At 36.0% G+C, this 24,074-nt stretch overlaps 1 protein-coding gene across 1 annotated transcript; it reads left to right on the plus strand.

Annotated features, from left to right (window-relative positions):
- The first annotated feature begins 1,099 nt into the window (after positions 1-1,099).
- Positions 1,100-23,306, plus strand: LOC127850875 (proteasome subunit alpha type-1-like). Its single transcript, XM_052384265.1, has 11 exons — positions 1,100-1,221; positions 10,674-10,718; positions 12,110-12,211; positions 12,912-13,015; positions 13,366-13,454; positions 15,475-15,545; positions 16,098-16,227; positions 19,460-19,539; positions 20,683-20,754; positions 21,417-21,482; positions 22,365-23,306. The coding sequence occupies exons 1-11, from the start codon at positions 1,219-1,221 to the stop codon at positions 22,446-22,448; spliced, it is 846 nt and encodes a 281-aa protein (XP_052240225.1). The 5' UTR covers positions 1,100-1,218; the 3' UTR covers positions 22,449-23,306.
- Positions 23,307-24,074: the final 768 nt, after the last annotated feature.

Below are 24,074 nucleotides of genomic sequence, written 5' to 3' on the forward strand. Positions count from 1 at the left end.
TGTTTTGATCAGAAAGATACTAAATAAAGATATTCGGCGATATTATTGTGGTATGTCAATCATCGATTTTTAATATGGTTTCAACATTTGCATGATAAGGACAAATTTTGATAAAATTAATTAGAAATATTTATCCATTTAGACCAGTTTATTAAGCATGAGCACAATAATTCACTATACTATAATTATGCAATTAAATAAGATTCGAGTATTGCCGGCTGACCTATATGCACTCGTTTATTTTCATGTTTCTTGTGTTTTTCTATTCTGTAAATATAGATATCTGAGTAATAATATCACATATAGCAAAATAAGCCACGAGATCTGGCGCAACACCCCGTAATTGATTTGCTTATGATGTAGCTAAGAACTGCGCAGAAAAAAGGCATCCGCTACTTTTTATCTCATAGAGATAACTTTTGATCGTTCATAAACATCGACCACAATCAACGCCGTATATCTTTTTTAAAGATATTTCTTGTTCAAGTTTGGGCCAATTCAGGATGTCTAGAATAGCAATTATATGGATTGTGATGTTTGCTACTAATCTGGTATAAAGCAACTATGAATATATCTGCTGTTAAATGACATTAGTTAATTAGTCGTTCATGTAAAGGTTAACAATTCATGTTATCTTGCGCTGAGGTCGAATTGGTCTAGGTAATATACAGATTCAATATTCACAGAAAGCCACCGACAACAAAGAAGTATACCACGTGTCACAATAATAACGAGTTTACGAGATCTGTTTAATGTTTGTCTGCATGCTCTCTCTGACATATGTGGTGTTACCTTATTGTATGAAGTTATACATAATGCAGTAATTTCTAGATTCTCATACATCCATTGTAACTTGAAAGATAGAGCGCTTAAATCCGGGTTCTGTTGGAAATGCGTACATTACAAATTGTGTTCAACTTAGAAAATAGGTTTCATGCTGTATAACTTTTCATTGAAAAAAAATTAGAAGGAATATTCATTTTTTAATTGATATCATGTTGTCAAAATCTAAAATAAAGGAAAGCCTGCTGGTAAATCCGACAGTTTTGTAATGACCCAGTAAAACCGGAATAGCGGATCTCTAACCTGTTATGCTGCATATATTTTCTTTCGGGCAAATTAAGTGATTACGCTTCATATGCAGCTCTCTTCAATGCGGGTAATTTTTTAGAATCGGTAAATTTGCCAGTCACCGGCGAGATTCTAAAGAAGTAAAACATGGTAGGTAATGGTTTAATTTGTTACATATGTAGCATTCAATAACTATTGTTTCCCATTCTTTTGGAAAAGTGTTCAAATTTGAAAGTCATTCGGTCTGACAAGTTATCTGAAGCTGCCGGTCGGACACCAAAAATTTTTTTTTTAAGGCAAGATAAAGTGAAGAAGTTTACATCCTTTCCTTAATTGTTAGACTACGGAAAGTTTCTCCCGTGTAAAACGACTCGTCAATATCATGTTCTGACCATGACATCTGTTGTAAATGAAGGTCACATCCAACAGCCTTTCTGTTAGGCCATCTCTGCAAAACATGGCCGGACCAACAGACATGTTCTGTTGTATCCAGACCTGTTTACTTCTACGGATTCGCCGTAGTTACTACGGATTATTTGGCCAAACTACGCACTACGGATTTGTACTGAAAAACTACGGATCCATAGATCAAAATGGTCAAATTTCAGATTTTAATCGTACTTTCGCTTATTTTCGGTCTGAACGGGTAATTTATCAATCATAATCATTTTGGCGCTTGCGTAGTAAAAAACGTTGAAATTCAAGCCTCCCGGGGAACGAGTGCTGATCGAGCTTTTCGAGTCGTCACCGAACTGACTTGCGTAATGGTTCGCAAATTTAGCCGAATATATACGATTTTACGTTGCTATCCAGTATACACATCTCTCTTTCTATTGCGGAGAATACCGACTATAGTCGATGTATCTGGATTGAGCACGCCTGTTTTTACACACGTCCAAGATGGTGGCAAGCAGACGAGAAATTGCGATTAACGGCGAAAATAATAAATACCATTCAAATTAACAACGGATAATATCATATGGTCAGAAGGGAATAATGTAATGCGTGTGTCAATTAACGCAACATACTACGTTTGAGATTAAAAAACAACAACAAATATTTATCAGAAATCTGCACAGTAAATGTGCGTCACGAAAACGAGTGTTGGAAAATTGGAGTTGAGTCTACTCACAAAGTTAGAGCATTTATTGTAATAAGATGAGTATCGTTCGAAAATGGAAAGAGACAAACATGATTTGATTTATATGTTAGTGGATCTGTGTATAATCAGATTCATATGCATATTCCGCTTTATTATGTTTGTTACAATGAACAGTTTACTGAAATAGCATTGAACTGAGGTTGTCAAGTGCAAGATATTGAAAGGTAAACAAATAAAACATATTATTCTAACTCCATTTAATACATCATTAACACATCAAGAACACTAAAGGATGTTTGTCAATATTTTTTTATGTTTTCCCCTTATGATATTTAATTTAAAAAAATACTGAATTAAATTAATAGCTACTCTTTAAGAGCTTATGATCAAATGGTGTATTTAAGAATCTATAAATTATTGCAAATTTAATATGCATGTGGATGGATTCATTGTAAGAAGACATTGAAGAAGCACTTTATAACAGAGGCGTATTTAGGTGGGGGGCTAGGGGGCTAAAGCCCCCCCCCCCCCCAGCTGGCTGGCTAGATACCATTAAAAAAATGAGCCCCTTAAAGTTTCAAACATATCCACTTGTGTATTTCCTGTCATATGCCCCTAATTAAGCCATAAACAGCTGTCGATTTGTGTGATTTAGCCCCCAGGCATGTGTCCAGACGATCTAACCTTCGCCAGCTAAACTGCACGCTTCATAGACTGTAAGTGATAAACTGCGCTATTTGATTGGCTGAAGGAGATACATTAAACAAATGAAATTCATCGATACATTTAGCTGTAGGTAAATGTTTACAAATGGCTGCCGCATGGGACTTGTGAAAAACAATATTTCAATTTGTAGCAATTAAAGAGATTAGACGAATGCAATGGACAATCATCATGAATTGTTCGGTAAATTTCTTTGATGAATTTAATTGGTATTAGCTCTTGAGAGTGATAATCCTTTTGAGTAACAAGTTATTGCCAGTGAAATTCAACAGCACACTTAATGAATGACAATTAATTTGTTGTTGTTTTTTACAAATTGGGCTAGCTGCTTTAATGTTCATCCATAGTTATTGAAATTAAACAGGACTCAAAAATGAAGAATTACTTTGCTAGTAAGAAACTGAATCATTTTCAAAATGAATCGTCAACAGGCAACACTTGAATCCATTAGGAACACGAAACAAAAAACTAATGAACCAACTGAAAATGAGTCTGTTGCTGCCATCAGGTACTTAAAAAAAAAAAAATTGACTGTGTTCAAATTGTACTTTATAAAATTTATGAAACGAAAATTTATTGAAAACTTTGAAGTCATTAATTATCTTCGTTTACTTTATCTATTCATAGGGACATGGACATTAACATTGTCAATGTTGAACGTGAGTTTACTCGGAAGCATCCTATAGGCGGATGGATCTTCCTGACATCATGTCTGAGTTGTAGATTTTAACCAGTGATAGTACTAAGAGATTTATGAATTATTATCAAAATGATCATTTCTGAGAAAGTACAAAGATCATAACATTAGTTGAATAGTTGTAAGAACATACCTGTGCATAGATTTTCTTGTATTGTTTTTGTTACAAAATTACATAACATTTGATAGAAATTGAAATAAAGAGTGTTGCTTAAAATGTTATTTTTATATGACTTTGCCTTATTTGACAGTTTTTGAACCACAAGACTCAACAAGGTGTACATAATATGATTACAACCAAGTTTGATAAATATCCACCCATCCAACAGGGTGACCTAGTAGGATATCCAACAAGGTTAAAAAGGAGGTCCACCCATCTAACAATGTTAAAATTTCTGGTCATAAAGATTATGTTTCCCACCAATTTAGTGGTTTGAGAGACATTTGATTTACCCCTGTGTGTCTGTCTGTCTGTGTGTCTGTCACACTTGATGTCTAAACTCAAGTTCTTGTTTGTTTTGCACCGTTTTGCATGCACTTTTATCATGCAAAATGCTGATTAGATAGCAGGAAACTGGATCATTTTGAAAAGTTTAAAACTACTGACAACAGCCCCAAACTACTGAGAGATGCCCTCCATACTACTGAGAAGCAATCGGTAGGGTAAACAGGTCTGTGTATCCTGCCACAACCCGTATTCGACCACTTCCTGTTTTCGACCGGCCCCGGTAAATTATTCATGCATAAGTAAAACAAGCTCATTTCCGGACGTCACGCGTAAGTTTTGTGTACAAGTGTTGGTGAAATGTCATCCAGGTTTAAATGACGTAAAATGGAAATCCGACAGGTAAAATTGTTTCACTTTAATATGAAATGATGCATTTTACATAGTTTTAACTAATCCCTAACTATCTTTAGCTTCTAGAGCAGTTTCATGCGCTTTAAACTTGACCGATTATTTCTCTGTCGTAACGAAGGTGTTTTACATTTCTATTCCACATAATGAAATAGAACATAATTGGTATTCCTCAGGGTTCTATTCTTGGGCCAGTACTTTTTATCATTTCTTAATGATTTGCCAGATAGTGTCGGCTGTTTATGTAAGATGTTTGCAGATGATTGCAAAATTTATAAGGGTATTGAATCGATTAATGAACAACAAAAACTTCAGGCGGATATTGATCAACTTTGTAAATGGAGTAAGGACTGGTTGTTTAATTTCAACATTAGCAAATGTAAAATTGTGTCATACGGAAATGAGAAATTTCATTTCAACTATACCATATTGGATGGTGATGGAAATGCTCAAAATCTAACCAGAGATGATTCTGAGAAGGACCTTGATATACTCTTTACTAACAATTTGAATTTTGAGAGTCACATTAGTAGCACAGTTAATAAAGTCAACAGAATAATTGGACTAATCAGGAGAAAATTCACCCACATGGACAAATCCTTGTTTTTGACACTATACAAGTTGCTCATTAGATCTCATATGGACTATGGGGACTTGGTTTACTATCCTCACACTAAGAAAGGTAAACAAATAATTGAAAATGCACAGCGTAGGGCCACCAGATTAGTACCTGAAATACGTGAACTATCATATCAAGATGGTTTGGCTGAATTAAATCTTCCTTCAATGGACTATCGACGTAAAAGATTCAACATGATTCAAGTATTTAAGATAATCCATAAAATTGATGATATTGATGCTGGAATTTTTTTCGATTATGCTGAAAATAATGGGACAAGAGGCCATTGTTTAAAACTTGCAAAACCGAAAGCACATAAGTCATTTCGCCTCCATTCTTTTGGACACCGCACAGTCTCAGTTTGGAACAACTTATCACAAGACATTGTGACATGTGATACGGTAAATTCGTTCAAGTCTCAACTAGACAAATTTTGGAGGGATAAGCGTTTTGACATATCAGAAGTGTATTAATTAGAGATAATTTAATATCTTGGGACATTTATAACAAACATAATTCACACCGGAGTGGAGACATTAAAATTGAAGAAGTCTAAAGGGATGAACTAGCTTTAAGAGCTATGAAAGTCCCTAGAAGACACAAGGTAGGTAGGTATATTTTCAGAAAACTTATCCTGTTCGTGGCCCCTATAGGTCATTCTATGACCTTGGTGACTTACAAAGGCCCTTTATGGCTGTAAAAGACAATCAAATGTCCATTAGAAAAGCAGCATTGTACTTTAATGTCCCCAAAACAACACTTATTGACAGGTTGCATTGAAGAATTAGTATTGACACTGTGAAACCAGGCCCTGACCCACTATTAACCCTTTATCAGGAGTCTCTACTGGCAAGTCACATCCAAACTATGGGTGAAGTAGGCTTTTGGTACACCAGACAAGAGACTGTTAACCTTGCAAGTGACTATGCATTCACCTTGGGCCTGAGACCAAGAGATAAACCTCTAACTGATCGTTGGCTGTACAAGTTTTTGGACCCCATGGCCAGCACTAATGGTGAAAAAACCAAAGACCGATACGATGTTGCCAGTTTAGCTTGTTAAGTGTACAGCTCACCACTCACAGCTACCAACATTCAAGCTGCCTTCCGCAAGAGTGGTGTTTACCCATTCAACAAAAATGTGATATCTGATTACCAAGTGGCCCCATCAACCTGTTTCCACGTTACAGCTGCAGGTGATGCTTGTAGTAAAGGGTCTGAGCCGTTGGAGAATAATGAAAAGGCAGAACAGTTTTTACAGGAGCGTCGGGGCAAGATTTTGCAAAATGTGGACACAGCAAAAAAACAAAGAAACACACTTAGCAAAGTTGTAGGTGGACAAGCTGTTACTGAAACTGAAGTCCTTAACAAAGTCCAGACATATAAACATAATCAAATTAACAAACGTTCAAAGATGCAAATAAAGAAAATATCAATCCAAAACCAGGTGTATCTGGTTGTGCCAAAAATCCTAAGGTTACAAGAATAGTGACTTAAAGTGATACATGTAGTTCTGACGAAGATATAACAGACTCTGGAAATGCATTGTGTGCAAAAAGTTTAGCCCTGACCTAAGTAAGAGGCCATACATTGTTATTGTGAAATGGGGACAGTGTGACAAGTGTTCTGGCTGGGTCCACCTGTCTTTCTGCACAACTATCAGAGTTATCAGAAGGGGAGACAACTTCTTGTGCCCCCAGTGCTCAACCAATTAACAAGAATATAAAATTAAACAAGTACTGTAAATATGCAAAATAAAACAGTTCATTGCAGTTTAAATTGCTTTAGATTATATTTACTGTTGTTTAAAGCACTTTTAAACGATTTTATTTGTGTACTAACTTTTGTTGTGCAGTATAGTCGGAAAAACTTGAATTATCTGAAAGTGGTCGAAAACAGGTTGGATGGAAATAAAAATGGCCAACTTAAGCTTAAAAAGAAGTGTGAAATTAAAAGATATAACAAACAGGTAAGTCTATAAAAAATATGTGTTAATACTTTGTTTTGCGTATCAATTTCATTGTTATTAAAGTTAAACATGTATCTCTTTTTTGATGTAAGCGGTATTCTAAAAAAGTCTTAAGCGGTCGAAAGCGGGTTGTACCAGGATACAATTTTAAAAGGTCCAGCCTGTTGGTCAAATTTACAGGACTGATTGTAAATTGAGAATGAATTTGTTAGTTTTTCGATGTTTGTTTTTGGCACTGAAAGTTTTTAATGTCGTAAACATAGCAACAGTGTCCAGCAGTTTAGTTGTGTGTTCACCACTGAGTACCACAGCTACCGCCCAACACTGATTGGTGACCCATCTCCAACAATCCACAACTTCTCCATAGGACTTGAGGGAGTTAAACGGCTCTTAGAAACACTTGATCCCCACAAGCAGTGTTTTTTTTTCATTCAAAATCTGGTCAGGTAACCGGACCCATTCCCAATTTAAAAAAGTATATATTTTTCCCAAAAGGGAGCTAAAAATTCCCAATGAAAGGTTTCCACAAAAAAAAAAATGTTTTTTTTTTTTTAGATCTCAATATTTAGTTAATCTCCCATCCATATAATTAGAAAATATAATACTGGACACACTTGTATCCTCAATTTTGATGCTTTTTTTAGCAAAATAACAACAACACTAATTTCCCAATTTTAGTCAAAACGCCGTGAATTTTCCCAATTCAAAGGGACCCGGCCCCATTCTCAAAACAGTGAAAAAAAACACTGACAAGGCCACTGGACCTGACGCGATACCAGCACGGTTCTTGAGACTGATTGCAGCTGAAATTGCCCCGACGCTTGGGCTTGTCTTTGCTGCTTCCCTACAGCAACGACACACCCCAGCTGATTGGAAGTCGGCACATGTAACCCCAGTTTTCAAGAAAGGGGACAGAAACAACCCAGCTTACTATCGCCCAATGTCTCTGACATCTGTATGCTGCAAACTCATGGAACACATCATCCACAGCCAAGTCATGTCTCACCTAGACAAACACAACATCTTGGCTGACCAGCAACTTGGCTTTCAGCGAAGCACAGTTGCGAATTGCAACTAATCAGTACCCTACAGGACCTTGCTGCATCCCTCAACGCTGGCGAACAGATCGATTCAATTCTACTCGACTTCTCGAAAGCCTTCGATGTTGTTCCGCATCAACGACTCATCATGAAACTGAGTCATTACGGAATCAGAGGCTCAGTCCTAACCTGGATAGAAAGTTTTCTATCTGGTCGAAGCCAACGGGTACTATATGTAGGACAGTTCTCCAACACAGACAACGTCACATCAGGCGTCCCCCAGGGCTCTGTCCTTGGACCTCTGCTCTTTCTGGACTACATCAATGACCTCCCAGGCACTCTAACCTCAAAAACAGGGCTCTTTGCTGATGACACTCTCCTATACAGAAGGATCAAGACAGCACAAGACGCAGTAACACTCCAGTCTGATCTGGATTCCTTACAGAGTGGGGAAAAGACTGGCAAATGTCCTTCAACCCTTCAAAGTGTGAAGTCATACACATCTCCAAAAAGCGGCACCCCATAAAGTCAGAGTACCTTATTCATGGCCAGAAGCTCGCACCTGTAAAGAAAGGAAAATACCTTGGTGTGACTATCTTGGAGAACTTGTCCTGGAAACCACATATAGCTGCAGTCACCCAGAAGGCAAACAAAAGTCTAGGCTTCCTGAGGCGCAACCTGTCCAGCTGCCTACCCAGTGCCATAGAACGTACATACCTTAGTGTGTCCAATACTGGAGTACGCTGCTACCGCATGGGATCCTCACACCCAAACGTGTATTGACCACCTTGAAGCAGTCCAGAGACGCCCTGCTCGCTTTGTGAAAGGGGATTACCGAACCACAAGCAGTAGTTCACAGATGATAGCAGACATTGGATGGCAGCCCCTTCAGGCGAGACGCCAAACATCTAAGGTTACCATGATGTACCGTATAATCAATAACCTTATTGATATTCCGTCCGACCCCTACCTCCGTCCTGCTATATTATCAACAAGAGGCAGCAGTATAACATACATTGTACCATACTGCAGAACTGACTACCTCCGACACTCCTTCTTTCCGTCATCAACAAGACTGTGGAACCAACTGCCTAACCACCTTGTGACGGCTCCCAGTCTTGAAACGTTCAAGGAAGGGATGGCACCGAAATAAGCCACAATGAATCTAATCTGTAAATAGTTTTAAAAATTATTTTAACGGCTCCACACCGCAATCTTTTAAACCATTTTTCTTGTACGACAATGCCCCAGAGAGGGATATAGTACAATAAACGAAGAAGAATACACATGCTTTTCTGTACAAACGCTCTTTTTGCCCACTCAATTTTATGAGACCCGGGCCACCTGATTTTACTATTTTATTATACTATTTTACGTTGTGTTTTATACATGTTTCAAACCTGATTTCAATAGGGCCGGAAATAAACAAGAAACTTTGTTGCTCATCAAAAATGACAAACAATAATGGAATTAACAACAGAAATCATAAAATAAGGATGGATTTATGAAAATCGTGTGCCATTCAACAATGTAGAATAGGTTTTGGATACAAATAACATATTTTTCTTACCAATATATGTATTGAATGGTATAAAACAAGTGTTTTTCGTTTGACAAACTGTTTTGTAAAAATTTGACTTGTTTGAAATTTGACTGTGTCAGACAAAAGAGCACCCTTCCCTTTTCAAATCCATGCTTGAGCACTTGTATTAGTTTCAGTGCTCCAGCTAGGATTTGAAAAGGGCAGGGGGGCTTTTTTGTCAAAAGGGCACTTTCGACGCTCAGTATATTGTCAAAAGGGCACTTCGACGCGCAGTATTTTGTGAAAAGGGCACGTTGAAGCGCGCGGGTGTTTCTGGAATGCTTCCTATTGCATGTTAATTTATATGTTATAAATAATTGTATTATTCCCATTATTATTAAACCATTCAAATATAATGTATACAATGAGGATTAAAATAATTACAATGAAATAAGAGATTTATGAATAATCATATGTAAAAAAAAAAAAAAAAAAAAAAAATTTTTTTTTTTTTTTTGGAGAGGGGGGAGGGGCAGGGCGGGGGTTCGGGGGGCAGGGCGGAGGTTCGGGAGGGCAGGGCGCGGCGCCCTTCGATTTAGGCCTAGCTGGAGCACTGAGTTTTATTTACATGTTCATATTCCCTATGGCAGCATGTCTGGAAATTGTTAACTCAACTTTCAGTTTTTAGTAATATTTTGTGTGTGTCTATTAACTATCATACAATTTCTTATAATATCAATGTTTAATTTTTCTTCCTTTTTGACATATGGAAATCATTATTGTGTCATACAATGAGCACCATCAAGGTTAAACTTTAGATATTTACTTTTATATAATAATGGAAAGAGTGCATAATAAATGTCAAAAGCTTAGGAAAGTCAAAAGGCAGCACAGTAAGGTATTGAGGAAAGACATGCAACTTACATGTGTACCTATTGGTTTATGAAAATGGTAATATTTTCCAAGGCTGCAATGAAGGAAGGCATGTGACAATATTAAATTTGAAATTATTGGTACTACAAAACTTCCAATGTTGATAAAAAGTACTATTGAAGTAATGATTGTCTATTTTCAGTTTCGTAACCAGTATGACAACGATGTTACTGTCTGGAGTCCACAGGTAGAGCCTTGTTTAGTCCAAAAATAAATCATCAATATAAGTTAAATAAGCTTGACATGTATCCCTATATGAACATGACTAATACTACAACTGTTTATACTAACATGAAGCCCTTCATTTAGAAGTAAAATGAAAATATTCCTAGGTTAACCAATTTTTTTGTCATAAATGAATATCTTTTCATTTGATATATGTCTGTATTGAACAAGCTATAATCATACATGCCATAAATTTTCAGACCAATTCCGGGACATTGAGCTCAATTTTCCGGGACATGTATACATATAGCGATATATATAGACATATATGCATTTTTGATGCACATTTCTTTTCACATCGTAAATTGCTAAGTTCGAAAGACTATCCGAAATATACAATATATATGAACTTCAAATTAAACATTTAATCTCCTGTTACTAGATACAAGCCACGTGTTTTTCGTGTTAAAAAAAGAGCACCAAATTGCTTTTGTGTCCATGTCACATATCTGCAGGAAACGCGTGGGCGTATCAGCGGCCGCATAAAAACTTCGTAGCGCAATTGTTTCTATTTAAATATGTGATAAAATAACATCCTTTCGAGGCGGGTTTTTTACACTGAACATGCGTAAATCGCCTTACGTTCATGTTTTTATACAACGCAAAATACACCCACACTTTCCATGCGACGTTCTACATGACTGCATAATATTCGTGCGCTTTTTATGGAGACAAAGGATAAAGCACTGTTTATTTCACGCTATAAATTGTTAATGTCGCGTAAGCATTAAAATTCGGAAGCGTGTTTTGGATTACAAATTGAATAATGCTCATTTGAGAATCGAACAAAACATTTACAGTTGTTCGTAATTAGTTCAACAAACTGCCATAAAATCACACGTTTTTGAAAATTACGTCACTATTCGTCTGCATAATCTTACTGCAGTTTACAAGTGTTGTCGCTCATTCAAAGCGTGCGCCAACAAACTGCCATAAAATCAGTGGATTAAAGCCAATTAACAACCACATTAGACAATGAGACGTTGCGGATTTGTGGGAACACAGTGATCCGAGGTGCAGTTAAGCCTAAGATAAGGTTCATGTATGTATGGATTTTGTAAAATCCAAGACATTTGACAGATTTCCGGGACTGCGGGACACGTCCTTCATTTCCCCGACGTATGGCATGTATGCTAAGATATTCAATAAAAAAATTAATGTCCCTACATATATCAATGGGTGTATAGAGTCCAAATATGCTTCCATAAAGAAACTGGTAAAAAGATGCCTGCATTTATGACTTTTTTTTCAAAACATGCTACATTTATACACAAAGAAGAAGATAATTTGAGGCGAAATATGCACTTGTAGGTACCATTTACAGTCCACCTACTCCCAAGTCTTATGTTTCAGGGCCGTATTCACCAGATTGAGTATGCCATGGAGGCAGTCAAGCAGGGATCTGCCTCTCTCGGGCTCAAGTCAAAAACACATGCCATTCTTGTGGCCTTGAAGGTTTGACTGCTATAGATTTTGTATGAGCCTCATAGCCTGTGGATAGACTGATAATATAAGCCTTTATGAAAATTGTGCTTAATACATGTGCCTAAAGTGTTGTCCTAATTGAGCCCATGCTGTCTGCACAGGCTTATCAGGGAGTGAGGGACAACACTTTCTGTCAATACTGGTTTTTAACACAAGATACCAAAAAGTGAAAAGTGTTGTCCCTGATGAGCCTGTGTGGACTGCTCTGGCTAATCTGGGACAACATTTTACACTCATGCATTTAGCACAGCTTTCCCAGAATGAGTATTTTATTTTCGTTAGATGTTTCCTTTAAAAAAGTAATGATATAAGACATTTGTGTTTATCAGGAATTTTACAGGTGTTGCTGAAATCTGCCATGTCCCCTTTTGCATGTCTGAAGCATGAGTCTTAAATTATAAAGGCTATCCACATAAAACTTGCCAATGAGATTACATCTTATTGAGTAAAAGTCAAAATTAGCTAAATTTATTTTCAACTTGGAGTTTCTATTATAAGTGGTTATAAATGATTGTGACATATTATCATGACATGCAGTGTTAGAGGGTTTTTGTCATTACTATGACAAGCTCTTTAAGATAATAGTGTCCTGTTCATCCCTAAAATTGCATGTACCAAAAACAATTATAAAACATAATAAATTAATTGATTGTTGATGTTTTGTTGTCAGAGGGCACCGTCTGAGTTATCAGCGTACCAGAAGAAGATCCTGCTAATAGACGACCATGTGGGAGTGGCCATTGCTGGGTTGACTGCTGACGCAAGGCTGCTTAGGTGAGTGCTATTTGTGAAATTGTTTAAAAGATGGGTGTTCTGTTCTCCCTTATCCATATAGCATACCTTTATAATAGTTTTAAATTCTTAATACTATACATTTGGTTTTGATGTGTAAAAAACGAGCTTATGTTATATTGTACCATGCATCTCCATTATTTCAGTAATAGTTATAATTAAGCACATGTAAGTATATGAAATCTTGTTGTATTTTGAATGCTTATATTAATATCAGTAACCATAGATCTTTAATCAGAAACACTTTTATTTGAATTTTGATTAACATTTAATAGCCTATTTTTACTTTGAAAGAGTATTTAAAGCACATTTATCACTTGTTACTCTTTTAGCAATTTCATGCGCTCTGAATGCTTGAACTCGAGATATGCCTACGATCAACCTCTTCCTGTCTCAAGACTTGTAGCAGCCGTTGGCAACAGTATCCTTGAGAACAAACATGAAATAAATGTTTACCAAAATACATCAATGTTACATGCAAAGTATTGAATCTGTTTTATTATTGATCATTCATTTTTAGCTCATCTATTTTTTGGGAAAAAAAAAAGCTATTGTCATCACCTTGGCGTCGGCGTTGGCGTCAGTGTCGGGGTTGGCGTCGGTGTCCGGTTAAGTTTTGCCGTTTAGGTCCACTTTTCTCAGAAAGTATCAATGCTATTGCATTCAAACTTGGTACACCTACTTACTATCATGAGGGCCTGGGCAGGCAAAGTTAGATAACTCTGGCATGCATTTTGACAGAATTATGAGCCCTTTTTATACTTAGAAAATTGAAAAAAATTGTTAAGTTTTGTGTTTAGGTCCATTTTATTCCTTAAGTATCAAAGCTATTGCTTTCATACTTGCAACACTTACTAACTATCATAAGGGGACTGTGCAGGCAAAGTTATGTAACTCTGACTGGCATTTTGACAGAATTATGCGCCCTTTTTATACTTAGAAAATTGAAAATTTGGTTAAGTTTTGTGTTTAGGTCCACTTTATTCCTACAGTATCAAAGCTATTGCTTTCATACTTGCAACACTTATTAACTATCATAAGGGGACTGTGCAACAACACTTATTAACTATCATAAGGGGACTGTGCAGTCAAAGTTATGTAACTCTGACTGGCATTTGGACGGAATTATGGGCCCTTTATACTTAGCAAATTGAAAATTTGGTTAAGTTTTGTGTTTTGGTCCATTTTACCCCTAAAGTATCATAGATATTGCTTTCATACTTGGAACACTCGCAAACTATCATAAGGGTACAGTAAAAGGACAAGTTGCATAACTCTGGTTGTCATATTTACGGAATTACGGCCCTTTTTTGACTTAGTAACTTTGAATATATGGTTAAATTTTGTGTTTCGATCCACTTTACTTCTAAAGTATCAAGGCTATTGCTTTCAAACTTCAAATACTTTCATGCTATCATGAGGTTACTGTACCTGGCAAGTTGAATTTTAATTTTACCTTGACCTTTGAATGACCTTGACTCTCAAGGTCAAATTATTAAATTTTGCTAAAATTGCCATAACTTCTTTATTTATGATTAGATTTGATTGATACTTTGACAAAACCACAATACCTGACATACCACAATAGATTCCACCCAAACCATCCCCCGTGCCCCCCCCCCCCCTGAATCCCCCCCCCCCTAATTTTTATTTTTTAAGATCATCTCACAAATGACCACCACACCCTCACACTATACCACACCCACCCCCAAATTATTTTTTTTGAAACGGTTAAAAAACAAATATTTATTTTTATTTTATTTTTGAAATACCCTCCAATGCAAGATAATGTAATAAATGTCCACACCCCCACACTATACACCCCTCTTCACTCCACCCCTCCCTCCTTTGTGATTGAAATTGAGAGTCCCTTCACCTTTAAAAAGAAAATAGATGAGTGGTCTGCACTGCAAGGCGGTGCTCTTGTTGTAGTGTTTGTGACCGTTCTATGAAAAGTGTGGGATCTTGTCTATGAACAATTCTTTGCAAATCTTTTGTATATTAACATGATTATATGATCTGGGTTGTTTGAAAATGTATCTTATGCCATATGCAGTCAGCTGAGCTCGATTCCAGCCTTCTCATTCACGCAGTATGGTCAGGAGCTATTCTGTCCACTTTTAAGTCTTGCAAAGTTTTGTGATAACTGACAGAGATGCTCCTGACCAGACTATGCTGGCCTTAATGGCATAAGACCTATTTGTGCATGCTTCTCCTGATATGTTTAATTGATATTAAAAGCAGACTCTAAGAGAAACACTTGGGGAATTGTTACTAAAAAGTACAGCATTACCTATTGAAGTATTAATAGCCAATTTCAGTTTTATTTACAAATATTATCTCATTGTTACATAAATTAACCAAATGTTGATGCACTTGTTTATTAACTAAAGTATTAATAGTGACAATAATTGTACAAAATATCCTTCATCGAAGCTAAGAATCTCAGGTTCTTACACAGAGATATGGACGACGACCATTTGGTGTTGGACTGCTTGTTGCTGGATATGATGTAAGTTTGTTGCATACGTGCAAAGAAAAAAACTGTCTATCCCAGTTGACCAGTCAGCAGTTATTGACATTATGTATGTGCTCTAAGTAATGTTAAAAGGAATGTAATTCCTTAGCACATGAAACTTGTAAGAGCTGCTAAGATTGTCCAGGAAATCAGAAGTAGATTAACTGGCCACTGTGATATAACTATAAACTGTTAATCAAATAAACCTGGTTCTGAGAAATGTGGGCTAAATGCATGTTGAGTTTTTTTCTGGGAAATTTAGGCTAAATACACGTGCGTAAAATGTCTCTGATTAGCATGTGCAGTCTGCACGGGTTTATCAGGGACGACACTTTCCAACTAGACTGGATTTTTAGTTAGATGAGACTTCCTATAAACAAAAAGTTCTATGAAACAAAAAAGTGTAATCCCTAATTAGCCCGTGCAGACTGCACAGGCAAATCTGGAATGCCACTGTTAGCACATGCATTAAGCCCACTTTTCCCAGAACGAGGCTTCAATGGCGAAAAGGTTCAAACAACAAACGAATGCTAGACTTGTTTTCAGGCTCAGGGTCCTCATATTTACCAGACCTGTCCGTCAGCCAACTACTACGACTGTAAGGCAATGGCCATAGGTGCTAGGTCCCAGTCGGCAAGAACTTATGTGGAGAAACACCTCGACAAATTCCATGATAGTAAAGCCATTGGATTATATTTGATCTTTCCATCCCTCAAGCCTAATTTACAATTTGTTCGCAGTTCATATTAGCGAGGCAATTGCTCTATTATAGAAACTATGTAAAAAGCATCTGACATTTTTCATCCTTTGTAGAGCCAGTTTGATTAAGTATCAATAAATTATATCTTACATACTCATTCTTTTTTGTGTATTTTGATTGTAAAAGGCTTAAAATCTGCATGGTCTAGTCTACATATTTACCATAGCTTTTTGTAATAGAAGAACAAAAGGAACTTGAGGCCCTCTGGACATTTTGTGGAACAAAGGCCTTTGATGTATTATTTAAATTTCAAATACATTTCCAGCACTGTGGCTAGCTACATGATTTGCAATCTTCACAGAAGAATGCACAACTACCTTATCCAATTGTAATATTTAGAGATTATTTGTGGGCTAAACAATTTACCATATATTTGTTGGTGACAGATCTTTAAATTTCTTCCATAATGACATTGCTTCAAATTTAGTAGATTACAGATTAACACAGATTTTGGCTTCTGTCTGCTTTATTCAGTGATTTAATTTGGGTGCAGAATTTCAGTCCCAATTGCTCTTCGCTAAAGGTACATTTGTTTTCCCAAAAAGTGCATAAAATCATGAGTTTTTATTTTTAAGATTATTTGTGAGTTAGCTTCATTTTTATGCCCCAGAAGGAGAGCATATAGAGATCACACTGTCCGTCTGTCCGTCCATTTGTCCGTCATACTTTGCGTTTAGGTTTGGAAAAATGCTCATGACTTCTATGTCGCTTCAGATGAAACATTCATATTTGGTATGCATGTGTATATGGACAAGGCCTTTTCATACACAAACAAATTTTGACCCCTTTGACCTTGACCTTGAACTTTGGGTCCGTGTTTAGGTTTGAAAAATGCGTTTAGGTTTCAAAAAATGCTCAAAACTTCTATCAAAGCATTTATTGGGGGGCATATATGTCATCCTATGGAGACAGCTCTTGTTCTAAATAATTTCAACAATTTTATTAAAACAAGTTTGATCACAATCTGGTTTAGCATTTCTAGCAATGCATTTGATTAATTATTTTTATGATTTATAGCAAAACACAACAAATGCTGTGCTTATCTGAAAAAAAAATAGAATTCCACTATTTTCATAAAATTCCTTATCTGAAGGTCCTTGCCATTTTTCCCAAAAAGACACAAAACCCTGACACGTTTGAAGGCTAACTGGTTGGTCACTCAAAGGCTTGAAAGCCCTCAGTGTTGATTACTTTTTTAGCTGACTATTATATATGAAATATATATATAGTGGAGCTATCCTACTCACCCCGGCGTTACCGTGAACGTTGAAATGCTAAAGTTTGCGTACCACCTCAAATATTTCCTATGTCCTTTGACATATTGCTTTTATATTTGCATACTTCTTTACCAACATGACCCACAATCTATAAACAAAAGCAGACAACTGTATCAGCGATTTTTTTCCTTCTTTATAAAGTACCGGTAAACGGCACTTTCCCAATTACGAAAAAACTATTGCTGTCCAAAAAATTCCCAATTTAAGGTAAAAAAAAAAAAAAAAAAATATTTTTTGGGGAAAATGCAACATTTTGTTAGTTTCCCTATGCAGCTCTATGGTTTGAACCTAGGTAAATATAATATTGACAGCTTGAAAACACTTAGTTATCAATTTTAAAGTATTTGGGAGCATAAAATCAAACACACCAATTTCCCAATTTGAGGGTTTCATGACATGATTTTTCCCAATTTTCAGGCTTTCTGATCACGACTCAATTTTTCCCAATTTGACCGGTACAGGTACTTTTCCCAATTGGACAAAAAAATAATCGCTGTATATCAAGCATTTTGTAAGAATTATGGCCCTTTTTTCACTTAGAAATTATTATTGATAAACCTACGTTAAAGTTTGCGTACCACCTCAAATATTTTTACCAATACCAAGCATTCTGATAGAATGATGGCCCCTTTTATACTTGAACATTTGGTTAAGTTTTGTGTTTTGGTCCATTTTACTCCTAAAGTATCATAGATATTGCTTTCAGACTCAAAACTCGCAAACTATCGTAAGGGGACTGTATAGGGCAAGTTGCACAACTCTGGTTGGCTTTTTAACATAATTATGGCCCTTTTTTGTCTTAGTAACTTTGAATATTTTGTTAAATTTTGTGTTTAGATCCACTTTACTTCTAAAGTATCAAGGCTATTGCTTCAAAACTTGAAATACTTTCTTACTATCATGATGGTTCTGTACCTGGCAAGTTGAATTTGACCTTTACCTTTGAATGACCTTGACTCTCAAGGTCAAATTAATAACTTTTGCTTAAATTGCCACTTCTTTGTTAATGATCACATTTGATTCATACTTTGACAAAACAACACTTACCTGACATACCACAATGGACTCAGCCCAAACCATCCCCCACGCCCCAACCCAGAATCCCCCCCACCCCCAACCCCCACAAAAAAAATATTTAAAAAAAATCTTTTTTTTCTTATTTTTGAAAAATCATCTGTTAAATGACCACACACCCACATGATACCCCCCTCTCCATGATGGCTTACGTTATGTTATATTGTCAAGCACTCGAATAGTCGAGCGCGCTGTCCTCTTACAGCTCTTGTCTTAATTAGCTGTCACCATGGCTGTGTATATGTGCGTTTGTGTGAGAGTGTGTCTGAGCTTGTCAGGACTGTAACTTTATCATTATCATGCAAGTTTACAATATCATGCCAAAAATGTTCACCTTAAAGAGACAGCTTATTAGTGTCCACAAATGTTCATCGTGTTGTGACTTGGTGATGAATGCAAAAAACAAGGCGAAAACTTGCTTACTGAAAACAAAGTTCAACCACCTTTCTTAAAAAAACTCACAAAAAATGGCTTTGAATACACAATATACAAACTTCATGAGTTTTTTTCTGTGTTTTTCTTAGTTTTAACCAAGTCGGTAAGCAAAAATATATTAAAATCTTATGTCCCCCAAATGGAAAGTTAGGTTAGAATATGTATTATGTGAAACATATGAAGTATTTGTTAGAAAACTCATTTGGAACATTGTTCAGAGCAATGGGGCTATTCAGTTATAAAACTTGTGTTATAAAGAATCAAACCAAACTAATGGTAGAACTGGAGAAAAGACCTGCGTTCAACTGCAGGGTGTGAAATGGTTATGAAAGTATTGATAACAGGTTTGTTGTTGTTTTCAGGCAGTCTGGATGAGCTGGTAGCCCATGGACTTCGAGCCCTGAGGGACACCTTGCCATCAGATGTCAACCTCACTACTAAGGTACACTGGCTCATTTTTATGCAGCAAGGGTTAAAATTGGTTCTGTTCATCTATCAGTTTGTCTGCATGGAATGTTCAAAGTACTTCTACATCTCTCATAGAATATAATATAGAATTGGTCATCCCCATAAAGTACAGATGTGCAACACATTGTTTTTCATGCCTGCTGATCTACACATGTGCCATTGAACTTTGCCTGGTCATGCAAGTAGCATAAAATGTTATAAGAGTGTTGAGCAAACTTATTCCACATTTCTCAAGGGACACAATTTAAACTTCAAATGTGTCACCAAAAAGTAAAGATGGGCAATACACTTTTTTCATCCACAGTATCCACACATTCTTGAGTTATTTTGCCATTGAACACAACTGCCAATGGGATATGGTTGTATAAGTTATGTTTGTGACAGAGCCCACATTGTTACTGGGTTCCGTTAGGAAGATTTCCAAATTTTCTTATATCAGCCTCTCTTTGAAGGTACTGTGTCATTGTTATTGCCTGTTTTTGTTTGGTAAAAGTAGACCACCCAATTTTTATGTAAACTTCTTTATAAAAGATCAATTGATCATGATTATTATTTGGTTTCGTTTTGTTTTGAAAGATGTCCCAATATTCATTATCAATCTGATTATCAAGGTTCTCTATGGGTATTACATTGAAAAGTCTTCATGGTATTTGTTTATTATGGTTTCCAAATTTTTGTGTCAACTCCAGTATCAAGTTTAAGGTTTTCTCTTGGAATTATTTTAAATAGAAAAAAAACATTCTATTGCTACTGTTTCCCCTGTTAATGCATACTATTAGGATAATTACAACTTTCTCATATCTTCTTTTAACTTCAATTCATCATAGTCAAAGAGATAAAATTCAACTGGTATTGATTTTGGATTATAGGCTATAAACATGAAACCATCAACAATATGGTATAAGACAGCCAAATTAAACAAGAACTTTCTGCCTTGTCTGTATTTTCGTGTAGAAGAGACTACCTTGAACTAAAAATTTGATAAAGGCTGTAGGTGTCATTCCTGATTCAAATGGCACAAGCTAACCTCTGATGATACTTAATGTGCATGTTTTAAGTCTGGATTTCCTGCAGACAGACTCATTTATATGTATCAATTTGCTGATTTCTTTTGTAGAACTGTTCTCTGGGTGTAGTTGGAGAAGACCAGAATTTCATGATTTATGATGACGAACAAGTCGAGAAATATGTATCCTTGTTTGCTAATTTATTGAGTGTTCATTTTGTACCAATGGAAGAATTTAAGTAGCGATAAATAAAAATATAAAAGCTTAAATTTTGATAAATCTTATATGATAAATAAACAGTAAATAAATTAACAACAATATTGTTAATATCCGAAATAGTCAATAGACATTCTTAATTTGTTTTAGTATAAATATCAATAACAATAATTTTGGACACAGATATGAAGTATGAATAATACAACATTTTATAATATAAGTGTATCTCCTAAAAGTCAATTTGTATATTGTTCAAAAGCATATAAACACGTTGAGTGGACTTATATCATGAATTTCAATTTCATTTGTGGTAGTAGCAATAAACATCATTAAGCATGGGTTAAATTTGTTTCAGTAACTGCTTTTAAAACCAAATTTAATTTTTTGCTGGAATTTACAAACAATGTCCTATGAGAAATTAAAGAACAAAACAGAAAACTTGACAATAACAAAAGTGCCATATACTTCCACCTTGTAAACATATTTTGTAACCAATTTTTCAACTAAAACTTTTTCTCTAACTGAAACCAACAAATATCCTCTCTATAAAATAAAAAAATGACCAGTGAGAAATAAAAAGAGAAGAAGATAAAAGTGCAATATAATGTTGCCTTGACATTGAGCACAGCTGAAGCTGATAGAGGGAGAGGAGAGGTCAACCAGAGCTACCAAGGAGGGGCCTGCTGAGGGAGAGGTAGGAAAAAAGAGGCTCTTTCTGGGAAAATGGGGCTTAATGCATGGGCTTAAAGTGTTGTCCCAGATTAGCTTGTGCAATCCGCAAAGGCTGATCAAGGATGACACTTTCTGCATACTTCGGATTTTCATAAATATAAGACTTCTTTTAAACAAAAATTCCATAAAACCCAAAAGTGCAGTGCCTGATCAGCCTGTGCAAACTTTGTAGTCTACTCTGGAATTACACTTTTATGCATATACTTTATTGCCTTTAAGTCAAATTTTATTAAAACAAGACGGCGTAATTTGAATACATGAAAATAGTAAATGATGCCATATAAATTGATAAAAATTAAACATCTAGTAAAACGTTTAATCAATACTAGAGTGAATTTATTATGCTAACAAACCCAGCTGAAATCTAAAAGTAATGCCGTTCACGTTTCCAGTAGATATAGATTGATCACATTAATTACTGTGTTTGTTTCATCGCATTGTATTGGAACAGAAAGTTTGTAAATGATTTTGATAGGTAGCATTTAAGTTCCAGGCATTTTGCTGTTGAATTTCCTGGAATTATTTAAAACTATTTTCAAAACATGCTCAGCCCAAAGTTATTGCAGATTGCTTACACTTGATTTCCTTCTGTGTCAATAAAAAAACAAAATAGTATTTCCAGATAGAACATAAAAAAGGCTCTGTGCTTATGCTATGTCTCTCAGTGTCATTTGAAAGTGATGTTGATTTGATGTAAACAAATTAGTTTCATCCTCAAAAACGTAGTTGAATATATTAATACATTTAATCCCTGTGTGATGTTAATACTTTTGAGCTGAAATAGAGCAGCAAATTTTCACAAATTTAGACAAAACTTTATTAACACAAGTTCTGTCCCCTGTAGGAGCCCATGCAGCAAGATGGTGAGGGTGGAGCCCCAGATGCCCCGCCTACAGACGCCCAGCAGCCTGAGGGCATGGACCAGTGACGCCCTCCACCCTCCAGCCACCCCCCTAGCGACGATGATCACCTCTGTTGCTAGGTGCACTTGCTTGTTTATGCTGCACTCTTAATTAGAATCAGGTCTAAATGGATGGGAGAAGAAACTTGTGCCAACAATTTGTTTACAAGATCTATTGTTAAACATAAAGACAATGAGACACATTAAGACCTTTTTAATCAGATTAATTAAGTTAACTTACTATAGTAATATTTTATGAAAAACCTTTTGTTTGTATTGTCAATTATTTGCATAAGAATAACTTCTGAATACTCTAGACAGGCCTCTAACGAAAATTTACCTTAAAATGTAAAGTGTCATCTCTGATAAGCCTGTTTGTACTGCACATTCTAAACAAGGATGACACTTTACACACATGCATTAAGCCTGATATTCCCACAGCGAGGCTAATGTTATAATTGAGTCTCCATACTCAGGCAAGTGCACCTACATAGGCAGAAGAATCTTCAGTGCGCGCTACATTGGGTGTCCGGAACCTTATAGGGTCTCTTATGACATATGGAACTGGAATATTTTAAGTGCTTATAAATTTGAGTAATGTTATTTTCTATTGTACTTAAAAAATGGATGTTTGATCACTGATCATGTATGATCAATCATTCTTCTGTTCGTTGTATTGCTTGACAAAATAAAATTGCATTCATGCAGCTGTTATTACCAGACATAGCAAAACTCCTTCATAAATGACTAGCTAGTCTTTGCTTAAAACTGAAAAACACCACTTTTGATATGATTGGTTTGCAAAATATTGTACTATATAATTTAGGTATATGAACAATTTCTCAATGTTTGCCTTGAATTTAATAAAAGTGTTTTCATCACCTATTCCCGTCTTGGCTGTTATATCCCATCCGAGAACAAAGTGCTTGCCATGAGATCTTGTCAGATTTTGTTTAAATCATACAGGAATATACCTTGAATTGCAATCACACATTTGTTGTGTTTCATTTGTGAACATGTGCTCCATGTGTCTGAATTTTGCTTGTAATTATGCACATCACGGAGCGTATATCTCATCTAGAGTCCGTGTGCACATATAATGCAAATGGCCTTAGATGGAATAGAACAACAATGGCTGGGTGTACAGAGCTGTCTTGAGTGGAATCACCAGAGGAAGGACATGTGGTCAACAGAATGGAATCACCAGAGGAAGGATATGTGGTCAACAGTATTGCCATCCTGCTTTCTTAATAGCTTTTTCTGTTCAGTATCCAAATGTGTGGTTTTGTTTACATTCTGGCCAAGATTCTGTATAGGGTCGAAACAGGGAGTCGCAATTTTCGTTACTGAAAAATGCAACATGCATAAACCTAGATCAAAGTATGCCTATTGCATGAATCCCAGACCAAAGTCAGACTCAATTGATCGGTCCCATTCTATGTTCAAAGTCAATGGAAGCATTAATTAGCCCCAGTCTTCTTGCAGTGATGTGGGCAAACAATTAATTAAGATGCTGCTATTGAGTAATTTTTGCCGGTAAAAAAATCGGCCTGCAACTTACCGGCAAATGTAAACTCGGCAATTTAGTGTAAAGATTGTACGTTCTTGCACACAGGTGGAAGTAACGTACCCAGGATAGTATTTTTCATATAT

Source organism: Dreissena polymorpha, chromosome 11, assembly GCF_020536995.1.
Source record: "Dreissena polymorpha isolate Duluth1 chromosome 11, UMN_Dpol_1.0, whole genome shotgun sequence".
Lineage (NCBI taxonomy): Eukaryota > Metazoa > Mollusca > Bivalvia > Myida > Dreissenidae > Dreissena > Dreissena polymorpha.

Bases quoted from the DNA above. Each gene is read 5' to 3' on its own strand.
- LOC127850875 (XM_052384265.1), top strand. The intron at 10,719-12,109 runs GTAGAGCCTTGT...CTTATGTTTCAG, and splicing joins TTACTGTCTGGAGTCCACAG to GGCCGTATTCACCAGATTGA. The intron at 13,455-15,474 runs GTATCCTTGAGA...ATCGAAGCTAAG, and splicing joins TGTAGCAGCCGTTGGCAACA to AATCTCAGGTTCTTACACAG.